Here is a 14,303-nt window from a genome sequence, read left to right as displayed (position 1 = left end):
ATAGAAGCAGGCTCCCTGCTGAGCAGAGAGCCCGATGTGGGACTCGATCCCAGGACCCTGAGATCATGACCTGAGCCGAAGGCAGCGGCTTAACCCACTGAGCCACCCAGGCGCCCCGCATTCTGCTTTTCTATCCAATGTATCTTAGAAAGTTTTTAGATCACCCCATGAAGAGTTCTGCATTTTTTAAGAATGCATAGCACTGTACTATAATTTAAGTTACCAGTCCTCTATTGATGGATATTTAGCTCGTTTTGAGCTTTTTTTTTTTTTTTTTAACTGTTACAAATAATGTTTTGGTAACTATCCTTATTTATATGTCTTTGTGTACTTGCACAATATATCTAAACAGCAAACTTATAGAAGCAGAATCGTTCAGTAGGTCTCTTCCAGGCCTCTGCGGTCTACCTGCTGTTAAGCAGGGCCAGAAGGTGGCACAGGTACCTTCTGTGTTCCCTCCTGTTGTTTCGCAACCAACTTTGCTGCCTTCTTCAATGTCTCCGTTATGTTAGCAGCTCATGATGCAGTTGCACTCTTTTCTCCTGACCTCCTTTCCTGGTCACTCTCTTATTCCCTGAAGACTTTAGCTCTGGTTTACTGTCCTCCTTGTCACTGCTGTTCCTTTCAGAATTTTCAGTGACTTTCACATTGATGTGGATTACTCATCTCACAGCCTGGTCTTCTCACCCAAGATGATCTGTTCTTCCATCCCACATAACCAACACCCGTGATTATAACATAAACTCTTTTACTATAAGCATTTGCACTGTGACATCTTGAATTCAAGATCTCTTTCTTCAATAACCACCTCCTCAACTTCTAATTCACCTAAACTAATACTTCTACTATAATATTCCTTGACCTCATCAAGACCACTAATTCACTCAACAATACTTTATCTACCATCCAATACCCTCCCCTCCTTCTGTTTTCAATTCCCCAAATCCAGGTTGAGCCTAGCTACAAGCCTTATCCTCATTTAATCCAGTATAGCCAAAAGTTACTGGAGAAAACCACACAACTAGGTTCATGGGCTCTATTTTAAAGATTTTTGTTTACTTTTTTTATTGATTTGGGGAGGGAGGGGCTGAGGGAGAGGGACAAGCAGACTCTGTACCAAGCGTGGAGCCCACTTTGGACTAGATCTCAAGACCCTGAGATCATGCCTTGAGCTGAAATAAACAGTCTCTCACTTAACTGACTAAGCCATCCAGGCACCCCACTATTTTAAATTTATGACCATAAAACTCAAATGGGCACTCAATTTGGCTAGAAGTCCTAACTACATTTCCTTAGTAAATTGAATTCCTGGTCTGCAAGATGACAGTTTCGCAATGTTTCCTCTCTTTTTACCCACTACCTTGCCGGTAAGTAGACAGCGTATTTTACTGAGAAAATAGAAGCAATCAGCTTAGATGGTCCCATATTCTCACCATCAAAATTGTTAAAAAGAAGAAAGTACTTCTGTTTCTATCAAAGGCTCCTCTGCTTATGCTCTGGATCCCCTACAGACTTCACTTGTGCAGTTCCTATTTCTCTTCTGCATTTTCAATTTTGCTTTCTTTAGGGTAATTCTTATTACAGTCTCATCAGATATGCTCTAGAATCTCTTTCCCTTGAGCACACACTCTCTCCTAGCTACCACCCATCTCTCTGACACCTTCATGCAAAATTCTTTAAAAGTGTTACCTACATTTGTTATCTCTATTTTTTTTTAAGAGGGGCAGGCAGAGAGAGGAGGAAGCAGGCTCCCTGCTGAGCAGAGAGCCCGATGTGGGGCTCGATCACAGGACCCTGGGATCATGACCTGAGCCGAAAGCAGGGGCTTTAACCCACTGAGCCTCCCAGGTGGCCCTGTTATCTCTATTTTATCTTATATCCTGTAACTGTAATCTGTATTATAATTATTTCCAGTCTCGTGGAAACTAGGGAATAGGTCACCAGAGACCTTCATGTTGCCATATCTGATGGATTCCTCACTGTTTGCAGCTTTACCTCAGAAGACCAGACTCAGGTTACCACTTGCTTCTTGGTCTTTATGACACTATGCGCTCCTGGTTTTCCGTTTACCTTTCTGTCTCCTCCTCAGTCTCCATTTCTGGCTCCATGTCTTCCACTCAATGCTCAGTCCTGGGCTTTCTTTTCTCTTTCTATGCTCTCTCCCTCAGTGATCTTATATATCTTATATCCCATAGCTTTAAATATCACCAAAATCTTGTTGACTCCCAATTTATTATCTAACATTTCTACTTGTTACCTACAAGTTGTATATCTACATCTACAACTTAACAACTTGATTCCTGCCCTACTCCTCCCAAATCTAAGAGTTTTCTTGACTTTTCTCTTACTCTATGGTAAGAGGGTAAAAGTATATAGTTTCTTTAGTGGAGTAGATGACTCTATTAAATAAGTCTATTGATTCTTTCTTTCCTAGCCTCCTTATCCAAACCTCTTTCATTCCTTACCTGGACTATTACAACTGCTTCCTAAGTAGTCTCCCTACTTCTATTTTTGCCTTCAAAAATCCATTCTAGGGGCACCTGGGTGGCTCAGTGGGTTGGGCCGCTGCCTTTGGCTCAGGTCGTGATCTCAGGGTCCTGGGATCGAGTCCCACATCGGGCTCTCCGCTCGGCAGGGAGCCTGCTTCCCTCTCTCTCTCTCTCTGCCTACTTGTGATCTTTCTCTGTCAAATAAATAAATAAAATCTTTAAAAAAAAATCCATTCTAAAACCAAAAACCAAAAATCAAAACCCCCCAAAAAACCCAACTCTCTCTAGAAGGTGATCTTTAATAAGTAATTCAGTTCATGTCACCTATATGCTAAGCTCTTCAGTGGTTTACTCTGACATTTAAAATTTAAAACCCTTTTTAAGACCCTATGTAATCCAGCCCCTACTTATTTTTTCAACTTATTTCCTCCTTACTCACTATGCCCCAACCACACTGGGTTTCTTTCTATTCCATGAACTTGCCAAGTTCTATCTTCAAGGCCTTTGCTCAGATGTTCCCTCTGCTTCGGATGCTTTTTCTCTTAATTGTTCTGTGATTGGCTCTGTCTTTTAATTCAAAACTCATCTTTTTTTTTTTCCCCCCAAGATCTTATTTATTATTTGACAGAGAGAGACACAGTGAGAGAGGGAACACAAGCAGGGGGAGTGGGAGAGGGAGAAGCAGGCTTCCTGCTGAGTAGGAAGCCTGATGGGGGCCTCAATTCCAGGACCCTCCCTGGGATCATGATCTGAGCTAAAGGCAGATGCCCAATGACTAAGTCACCCAGGCGCCCCTCAAAGCTCATCTTAAATAGCATTTCCTCAGAGAGCTTCTCTCCATTAAAAGCAGCCCCCTGACCTCTATAAAGTTACTTTGTAGCTTATTTCTTCAATAGTACTTATTTCATTCAAATTATATTCTTTGTTTGTTTACTAGCTTATTGTCTCCTTCATGTAAGTCCCTTTAAGGGCAGGTAACCTGTCTCTCCTGTTCTATTTCCCCAGCATCTACAACAGTTGTTGACATACTGAAGACACTCAATAAATATTTGTTACATAAAAGGATGGAGGAAAAAAAAAAAAAAGGACGGAGCAATTAAATTATTAACTATATTTTATTTAGGTAATAGTGACAAATGCTAACAGATGCTGACAACTGATAAATGTGCATTTTGTTGGAAAAGCATCATTTTGAGCTTTATTTGGAAACGAATCACCCAAATTAGAAAGGTTTGCTGTTATGAACTAACATACACAATATACTTTTTTGGTGGGCTATGGTGTCTCTTTAGCAATACATAACTAATTTCCTGTTTGATAATTCCTAAATGAAATTCATAAAAAAGTACTATTTTTACTTTTGTCATACATTAATTAGAAGGTCAGTTAAAAGAATGATACTGTTTTTTGAAAAGCCTCTATGATAGGTAAATAGCTTTAGGCTAGTTTGTGTACTTTTCACTTAGCTGGTATTTCTGAATCTTGACATCAAGGTCCTTAAACATTTTATCTGAATGAATGTACTGTCTGAATTTAACTCCAGATATTCTGCCTCTCAACCTTGGATTTTTAAAAATGTTTTTAAGATTTTATTCATTTATTTGACAGACAGAGATCACAAGCAGGCAGAGAGAGAGGAGGAAGCAGGCTCCCTGCTGAGCAGAGAGCCTGATGTGGGGCTCGATCCCAGGACCCTGGGATCAAGACCTAAGCCGAAGGCAGAGGCTTTAACCCACTGAGCCACCCAGGCGCCCCTCAACCTTGGATTTTTTAAAAGATCTTTCTTTTCTGTTCTGCTACCAAATTTGTTTTGTTTTTTGTAAAAGAACAAATTGGAAAAAAAAAATTTTATCCATCGTATGAAAGAGTCATCCTTTCCTTTCAGAAGTTTATTATATATATAAAACACTATTCTTCCAAGACTCTTAGGTTATGATTAGCTGAAATAGTAGAAGAATTCTACCAATAGTAATAATTCACACATCAATCTATCCAATAGGATTCTATTACATATATTAGGCTTTTTGTAATATGTGGTCCCAGTTTAAAAAAAAATACATAATATAATTTGTAACAAAGTAGACTTTGAAAAAAAAAAGTAGACTTTGTGCATATTTAAAATTTCAGGTTGGTCTAAGTAAGTTGATCTGGAGTTTTCTTTTATTAAAATTGACAGACAGGGGGGCCTGGGTGGCTCAACTGTCTCTCTTCAGCTCAGGTTATGATCCCAGGGTCCTGAGACCGAGCCCCACATTAGGATCCCTGCTTCGCGAGAAGCCTGCTTCTCCCTCTCCCACTCCCCCTGCTTGTGTTCCCTCTCTCACTGTCAAATAAATAAATACTATCTTTAAAACAAAACAAAACAAAACCTGGCAGACCACTGAATTAAAATGACAATTAATTGCTTCCTTCAGTTAATACCCCCAAAGCAAGCCATCCTTTGATTCTGTGTAACAAATGGCTTCTGTTAATTAGGTCTCAGTTGTATGCTGGCCACATTTGGCAAAGTCCAGTCCTCACCAAAAATAGTAACAACCTGCTCTGGAAGGCAACCAAGCAGCAGATCTATATTTGGCTGTTATGTTTGAAACTCCAAATATTGAATGCCATGGAACTCAACCTTAAATGGCATAAATAAACTCATCTGATACCAAAGGACAGAATACAAGTATTTGGGATACTTCAAAACACCTGTTTCTTTATTCCAAAAGAAAATCCTGCGGGCTTAGCAGGTGAATTTATATCTAACCCTGACACACGTAAAACCAGAAGATTCTCAAAACTGAAACAACAGTGGAAGGAGGAGTAGAGCAGCAACATCTTAGTTGTTTCTTACCATACTCCACATTTCCTATATTATTAGTATTTCTGGCTTTCATTATTGATATCTTGGTTATCTTACCTGTCTCTGAGTGTGCTGGGGCCTAGATAAGGGTACACGTTTTCCTTAAGCTTGCCTTTGATGAGATGGTCCAGGGTCTCATGTAGGAACGGCTGATGTTGAGTATACACATTTTCTACTCCCTAAGATAGGGGAAGATGATTCTTATATCATTTTCAGGAAACTTGGAATATAACAGTTAGTGATACTCATGAGAGAAGGACAGGCACTCAATAGGGATTTCACAGGATGGATTCAAATGGGAATTTTATGGTTAAATAATTTAAAATTTTCTTTTCATCAATTAGAAATGTTCTAATCTCATAAAAATACTTTGTAATTTAAGCCTAGCTATTATAAAAGAATCTCAAAAACGGAATTGCTTAAATTCTTTATCATTTTTTCAGTGATTCTTACCCTTTTGTGAAAATGTTATCTGATAGGTAGAGCAAGTAGGAGGAAAAGACCACATAGAAAAGGAATCTGGAAACACTCAAGAAAATGGAAACATTTCTGGAAATGAAGGAAAGGCTTGCAGATTAAAACTATTTTTTTTTTTTTTGCCATTTTAAGAAAATAGTAATTTTAAAAGATCTACAGTTGTTTGCTTCATCTTTAATATCCTTCCAAGACGACTACCAAACAAATCTTAAATGATAAACAAATGGAGTAAAACAGCTATAACTAACAGAACTGTTTTCTACTCTGGGATATTTCCTGGAAATATTCTATTATTCCCTGTTCAGCTGTTTGGTCCAATGCTGATACTGTTCCAATATAGAAAGCGTTTGGGAGGACGTCTGCTTTAATTTCATTTAACTGACATAGTACTAAATCAACAGCAATCCTGAAGTTACTCTGAAGATCTTATTTATTCACCCTCAGATGCAGGGGCCTCCACTGATTCACATTTAGGAGTACCTTCAATCCTTTGAGGAACTGCTTGGTAATAGCCACAGCATCTTTGGGGCTGAAGAGGTCACTTCCTCTGACCCGTTTACCACCATATTCAACTACTGCAGACACAAGCTATTAGGAAAAAAAGGGAAATCACCTCTTACTGCTTGGGGATCAGGAAACTCACTTCATAAGAAAATGCCTTTATTAAGGAAATGAAGATATGAGAGGACAAAGTTATATATTTCTGGAAGTAAAAGCATTATGGGGGGGGCGCCTGGGTCGCTCAGTGCATTAAAGCCTCTGCCTTTGGCACAGGTCATGATCCCAGGGTCATCAGGGAGCCTGCTTCCCTTCCTTTCTCTCTGTCTGCCTCTCTGCCTACTTGTGATCTCTGTCAAGTAAATAGATAAAGTCTTAAAAAAAAAAAAAAACCCAGTATGAGTTCTCATTTGTCAGAGCTAAGAATATAATATTCAAGTTGCTAGCTATTTGGTGGGGATTAATATAGAAATGGTTACCTTTCGATACTTCTCAGAAACACCTTTATTCCTGAGGTCCATCATTAGTCCTGGTAGGCTATTGCTGCTGTGTCGCTCATAATGTAGAGCATAAAGCATCACCAGACGGGCAGCATCAAACTCTGTCACTTTGGGGTTCTGCAGGAGCCTCTTTACATTCTGAAAAAAGAAAGAGCTGATATTTATCCCCCTTCACCTAAGTGATGTATAAGATCTTAGGTCTAATAATTATTGAATGGCAGTGATGCACTGGAGTTCATGACTAAGATAACTACTACGGCAATGTACAGGTTATAGGTTTAGCGTTAGTTTCAACTACAAAAAATTGAATGCCTTTGCCTAAGGTAAGAATTAAACAAGGAAAAAAATTCCCATTGCAATTGCTTTAGGACAAAAATGAACTTAACTGTGGATAGTTCTTTCTTTCTTTCCTTTGATGAGACAGTCTATGGTCTCAGGTGGGAAAGTCTGCAGCTTCCTTGCTGAAACAAGGAACATATACCATTTCCACCATTTCAATCAACAAAGCACATAAAAGAACTGACCCACTGCCTTGCAAAACTACTGCTTAGCATTAGTGACTGACCAGTGAAATGGGAGACAAGTTGGTAGAGTTTTGATGGGGCTTAATCTCCAAGAACCATCAGATGTAACAATATGTCTCCTTATGGCCTTCAGAGATATGAGTATGTAGCATGTAATCTCTAAACTGAACACCTGTGATCCTAACAGGGCAGGTATTGACAGCAAAGGAAGCCAGACAAAATCATTTAGGTTTTGCCAATCCTCACATTAAGGAACTTCCCCATAGTATAATATTTATGTTTATTATGCAGCAGAACAAATTAATTCAAGCCAAGAACTACTTTGTTATTCCCTTCCAAGGATAAGGCACTATGCCAGGCACTGGAGGGGATAGAGAGGTGTTAAGACACAGTTTCTGTCCTTAGTGAGTTCACAGACAAGGAGGTATGAAACAAGATGAATGAAACAATTACAGCCTATTCTGCTACACTTCTTGAATGCACTTTAACTGTACAAGATCATTAAATATGGGAACGGTGTCAGTTTAACACAGAAGGTATAATGGTTTATATGCAGTTTTTCCAGCATATTAGTATTAAGAAGGGAATAGGGTCAAGCTTCCTCTTTAAGAGGAAGCTTTAACTCTATGTTAAGAAAAAAGGACGTAAATCCTACACAAGAGTTTTCTGCAAGAAGTAGCTGGTTTTGTAGCTTGAAGTACTGTTGTATTTTCCACTGTATTAAGCTATCTTGGGAAAGGGCAAGTGCAAATAAAATGGACGCAAAGGTATTTCTCTGAGTTAAAAAGCAACAAAATGACAGTGAAAAACTGACTGATATTCCCATACTGTATTTTTAATTTTGGTGAAACTAGTTTGTATGAGAAGCAGAAGTTTTTCTGTCCTTAAATCTTGAAGAATAAAATGTAAATCCCAGGAATAAGGAAGGCTACAAAGGATGGACAGAGTATATTTCTAGGTGCAATGCCTGTGGAGATTTAACTGCACTAAATTTTTGTTAGGATTGTCACTACTTTTATTAGGGCTTTGATTACAAAGTTATATAGATTTATTTTTTTTAGTTACATAGATTTTAAGTAACCTGCTTATAAACCTATTTTCCCATAACACTTGTTTATTTTTAGTACATAATTTTACAGAATGGGAGGAGGTTTTACAGGAAAACATATGTGGTATTATAACAGAAATATATATATGCAGGGGGAAAAAAAACCCCAAGAAACAGAAAGAATCAGCACAATGAGGGGAAGGGGACACAGAGTGAAGAAAAGTACATCTGGTTCCTAAGGAGCCAAGAAAGACTTCATGAAGAAGGTGACATTTGCAAAAGACCCTAAAGAATCAGTTAAGTGTTAGAATTAGTCTGGGAGACTAAAAGAGGAGATGCTCTTAACAGGAATATGGAAATCAGAGAAAGGAATGGGTTGGGTTGAAAGACTGGCAAGAGCCTTGGAGGGCACTAGAGTCTGAGGACATACATCCAAATGGAACTTTACAACTTATGAGCTTTCACATACCTGATCTTTTTAATACTCCACAACAACCAGGCCTAGTGTTTAAGAACTCTTCTGTTCACACTAAAGAGGACTATGATGACATGAGGGAACCTCCCAGGTGGCTCTCAAGTAGGAAGGTCTCTGGGTAGGATTTCTATTGTTGCTTTTCTGAGTGACTATTTCCCTAGCATTGTCTTTAAGGAATCAAAAGGGAAGACATTTCTCTTTTTTAGATTTAAACCCTACAGTCAAAAGAATTTCCTTACTTCTTTTTTCTTTTGCAGTACCCTTTCCAGAGCAATCACAGAATACAGACTATTTAGAATATCTGCTCAAATTTGCCACTTTGTGTTTCTATCATAATATGAAGAAATTTCAGAATACAAATTATTATCAAGTAAGAATACCCTATTTCTTATGTCTCTCAATAAACTTAGCCTAAGTTTAAAACATCTTTTTTTTTTAAAATTAAACAGATTTTAACTTATTTGACAGATCACAAGTAGGCAGAACAGCAGGCAGAGTGGCAGGCAGAACGGCAGGCAGAGAGAGAGGAGGAAGCAGGCTCCCTGAGGAGCAGAGAGCCTGATGCGGGACTCGATCCCAGGACCCTGAGATCATGACCTGAACTGAAGGCAGAGGCTTAACCCACTGAGCCACAGGCACCCAGTTTAAAACATCTTTAAACTGGGATCTCTTTCGCCACTTTTTAAATAGCACAATGTTTCAATTCCTGCCCTTGGGATCACTCTCTTTTTACCTTATATCTACTCAGTTTCTCAGATTTGCTGAAACCACACAACTGGTATAGGGACAAAGACTGCCCCAATCAGCCTGCACCCTTCTTGTTCGCTTTCTAACTACTTTCACTTGCATCTTGACTCTTGGTGTTTCCCAGTAAAGAATACATTTGTCTTCCTTGAGATCTGGTGCTTGTATTTAGAGTCCCTGGCTTGACTCTTCACTCTTTCTAGAGGACGTTGCGGGGTATGATCCAAGATTATTTTGAGTAGATTACTTTGTTTACTTTTGATCCCATAGGACCCAATCCATGACTCAGGTCAGTGTTCCAGCTAGGTTTATCTATTTACTCATGAAAGGAAACATGTAGGTACAAGCTAAGTTCTTTCTTCTCGTTCGGTTATATACGTCCTTGAAGAAGGGCATTTTTGTTTGACTGGATCCCTGACTTAATTTTAAACATTTCACTCATGGCTACTTGACTCATCAACTTGACTGCCAGTGGCATACGTTATATTGACATTCCAGGGTACTAACCGGACAAGAGGAGAAAACAATCCGAGACTTCTAATTACACAGCAGGTATTTATATGTTGGAAATATGAGTGAATTACATAATGAACTATTGGTTTCTCTTTTCTTATTAAATTTTCCATAAGCCTTGAAACTTTCAAGAGAGAAAAGTTCATTTCACAATACAGTGGCCGAGTAGAGTGAAAGAAAACTATTGTCCTCTTAAGAAGATAGGATTCAAACACAGAATTCACTGAGTTCTAACATTCATATATGCCTAAACAATGAAGAGAAAAATAAAAGCAAGAACTCATTCTCTGAAGGTCAAGTTTCAAAAAGGAGCTAATGCTCACTCAAAAAATATCAATTAAAAAACAATTCTTTTCTGTTATTTAAAGATCTTTCCATTGTTTTGGGCTACTCTTCTGTTTTCTTCTGCCAAAACTATGATGAAGCAGCACAAGAACAAATTTTTATAAATTACAGATGAAGTCACAAGAAAAAATAGTCTTTATTATTTTTTGTTTTAATTTGACCTCCAGAACAGGAACTCTATCTTGTTGTTATCTAATAGCATATAAATGTAGTAAAATCATCAATGAATAACATTATAAGCCAGCAGATTAGAATAGCAAGACAAAACTGGCAGAAGCCTTTAACATGCTGATATGATAAAAAAATGAGTCTAACAGTTTGAGAGAACAGTGTTAATGGAGAGCTTATCTAGGAAAAATGATAGAAATGACAGAAAGTAGGCAAGACCCAATTCTACTGCCTGGTAAATACATCTGAGTCAGTATTCTTTTCCTTAATGACTAGTCAACATAAAATTTAGCTTTATTGTAGGTCTTCTGCTGGTCAACACTGTCTGAAACACTGCAAAATGTTAGTTTAGAGAGAAAATGATCATTTTTATCCTTAACTGGTCAAAGTAAAATTGTCATCTCAATATGTCCCAAATAATTTTCTCATGATTTTATTTTTTAAAATTTATTTATTTATTTTAAGATTTTATTTATTTATTTGACAGAGAGAACACAAGTAAGCAGAGAGACAGGCAGAGAGGGCAAGCAGGCTCGCTGCTGAGCAGAGAGCCCAATGCGGGGCTCGATCCCAGGATCCCAAGATCATGACGTGAGCCGAAGGCAGAGGCTTAACCCACTGAGCCACCCAGGCGCCCCTCTCATGATTTTAATGAGAAGCAGAAAACCCTTCTGAAATCAGGGAGAAAGAGATCTGAGGTGATGCGCAGATTAGAAAACAATGTCCTGGATGTCATAAAGAAAACAGAATGTATCATCAAATAATAATACAGATAATGTGACAGTTATTACTTATTGAATGTTGTAAGAATCAGGTGCCATATTAAGTGCTTTACACATACTAGCTCACTGCACCCTCACAGAAATCTTTAAGTACTGTAATTTTCCCCCATTTTACAGACAAAAAGACTAATAAAATTTTCAAACCCAAGCCATCAAAGTCCCAAGCTCTTAGCCACTGCTCTATACTGTTTCAAATATTAACTCTTCCTCTTCATTTTTCTAACAAGTATTTATTGAGTCTTTACTATGTATCTTTAATAAGATGATTTGAGGTCTTTTACCCAAGGTCAGGAAAGAAGGATATAAAAATAGTTCTTCCTTCTAAATGAAAAGCCATGATATGACGCACAATGGGGGAAAACTGCTTAGTTTCTTAAGATGTATCTCTTCAGGGCATGAAAAAAAAATCTTCCTCACTGATCAAATGAGTCTTTTCCAAGGCTATAGATATGTTTTAATGATAGAATGTTGCAGTTTGGTGTTAGTGAAAGTTCTAAATCAAAATTTAGTTAGCCTGCAGGATAACTGGTTAGAAGTGGCAGCAATTTATAAGTTACTTTTTAGCAATATGTGTATTTTTTCCCTTCATCATGATATAGTTATTATTCAGTAAAGCAAACGTCATCTCTCCTCAAAAACCTCAATTCATTACTTCATGACGTATTATCATCTAAGGTCAAGCCAAGGAATGCTATAACCCATCTAGGGTCAGGACCCTGGCATGTACTCATTATCAAACAAAAGCTCCCTTTATAGACTATTTAAGTCATGTTGCCAAAGAAATCCTTTATGGTGGGGGAGTCCAAATCAACTGCTCACTGTAAAACCCTAGTAACATGGGCAAGAAAACCTTCAAAGGATAACTTTTTAAAATATAAAGTGGATTACAAATGGAATTCATATTTTAAAAGTATTTTTTTTCTTTTAAAGTGAATAAGAAATATTCATATTTCTTATGAGTTAGAGTTCAAGTACCCAGGCAAGGAATTATAGTAACCTTGTCTAACTGCTTTTTGTATGGTAGAGAGACACAAATAAAGATACTAAAACTGGCAGGTGGTTAAGTTTGGTTCTATTGTTTGAAAGGGAAAAATAAAAGATGATGAAACAGAAGGAAATTTATATTTAATTGTAATTATATTTAATATGTATAATATATATTATATATAATTATAGGACAACATTTTGCTTTATTTAATAAATTAGAAAAAAAATTTTTTTTCTTGGAAAAAATAAATAAGTTTTCATAGGGGGCACCTGGGTGGCTCAGTGGGTTAAAGCCTCTGCATTCGGCTCAGGTCATGATCCCAGCATCCTGGGGTTCAGCCCCACATCAGGCTCTCTGCTTGGCAGGGAGCCTGCTTCCCCTCTCTCTCTACCTGCCTCTCTGCCTACTTGTGAACTCTCTCTCTGTCAAATAAATAAATAAAATCTTAAAAATAAAAAAAAAGTTTTCATAGGAATACTTCTATGAGGCCCACAAAACTGCAAACTGTTATTAGTAAGTACTGTTTCAAGTAAGTTGGTCAAGTTAAACAGACTGCCATCTTTATAAAGGAATACTACTTTAGTGATTAAAAAGAATGAATGTTTGCGTTCTGATCTGGAACAGTCTCTGAGATACATGGTTAAGTGAAAAAGCAAAATACAGAACTATGTGTAAAGTATGCTGTTATTTGAATTTAAAAGAGAGGAAGATCCACTCCCCCAGATTTGCGCATATACAGAATAACTGTAAGGATGCAGGTGAGACCACTAACAGACTGAGGTTTTTTGTTTTTTTTTTTTTTACAGACTGAGTTTTTACTACATACTCTTTCACCAAGTACTTATATCATCTATCTAAGAATTAGAACTCAATACAATTTAAAAAATAATAAAATCGGCCTAAAAGTTCTTTGAAAGGATTTAAGAACACAGGGATAATATTCAAAGTGTTGACAAAAGTACTTTTCATAAAGATAAGCAAGTAGAATCTTTAAAATTTTCAAACTGATGGTGTTTTCAGAGGAAATCTTAATAAACATAAAAAAGTAACGAATTCTAAATCCCAGTAAAGACCTCACTATAACTAAAGCAACCACAGGTGGGTAGATTTCTTTATTTTAGCTACACGATATATTTAAAGCATTATGCTTAGAGGAAGGGAATCAACATTTACCAAGCACCTACAGCATGTGAAGCATTTTACAGATCTCACTGAATCCTGGTAAGAGTCTATTAGTTTGAAATCTTTATCTTTGAGGCTTGGGCAAAATAAGTAAATTTTTTTTTTTCCCCCAAAAACTTTGGTATGTAGAGACAGGATAAAAGCCAGGACAGTTTGGCTCCAAAGCCTGTGTTGTTTCCATTATATCAGGCTGGTTTTATTTTATAAAGTCAAATCGAATTGCAGGAGGGAAAGAAAAAGACTAAGTTGTAGAATACTGGGTCCTATTAATAAGAAAATGCACTTCTTATGGTCTTAACGGTGAGTGCTTTAGAAATGGCTACCTCCCAAGGGAATCTCATTCCCAAGTGACTTATTGCGAGTGATACCACAATGTCATTTCTCAGGAACCTTGGAATTATTAGATTTGTTCTGTCTAGTTACCCTTGTATCCAATCTGTTGCTAAATTGTTTTCTCCCTTTGAACTGTCTCTCAGATTTGCCCTTATGGAACATTTTTAGTACTATCACTGTGAGTCTACCACCCTAACTTCAGTTTTTTCACCTCCAAAGCATCCTTATTAAATTTCCTTACATACTGCTTTCATCATATCGACTTTCTACATATGGCCCTACAATGGATCTCTCTGCTTATCTCAGCAAGTGCAAATTCCTTTTACAAGCCTCTTCATAAACTGGTTCCTGTTTACCAATTCAATTTATCTCCTATTTCTCTTCCACACCCA

General features: G+C 37.4%; 1 protein-coding gene across 2 annotated transcripts in view; it reads right to left on the bottom strand.

Annotated features, from left to right (window-relative positions):
- Positions 1-14,303, bottom strand: part of VPS45 (vacuolar protein sorting 45 homolog) — a 70,093-nt gene that overhangs the window by 38,947 nt on the left and 16,843 nt on the right. Inside the window, exons 11-13 of one of the 2 annotated variants that reach the window (XM_059376013.1) lie at positions 6,789-6,947; positions 6,292-6,399; positions 5,392-5,513 (exon numbers count right to left, since the gene is read on the bottom strand). In XM_059376013.1, coding sequence (XP_059231996.1) covers positions 5,392-5,513; positions 6,292-6,399; positions 6,789-6,947 — 389 coding nt within the window. The remainder of the gene's footprint in view (positions 1-5,391; positions 5,514-6,291; positions 6,400-6,788; positions 6,948-14,303) is intronic. The other variant, XM_059376014.1, reaches the window with a different exon arrangement.

Source organism: Mustela nigripes, chromosome 14 (assembly GCF_022355385.1).
Source record: "Mustela nigripes isolate SB6536 chromosome 14, MUSNIG.SB6536, whole genome shotgun sequence".
In the NCBI taxonomy this organism is placed as follows: Eukaryota; Metazoa; Chordata; class Mammalia; order Carnivora; family Mustelidae; genus Mustela; species Mustela nigripes.
The sequence above is the reverse complement of the archived record's forward strand: the minus strand, read 5'-3'. Positions and strand labels throughout refer to the sequence as shown.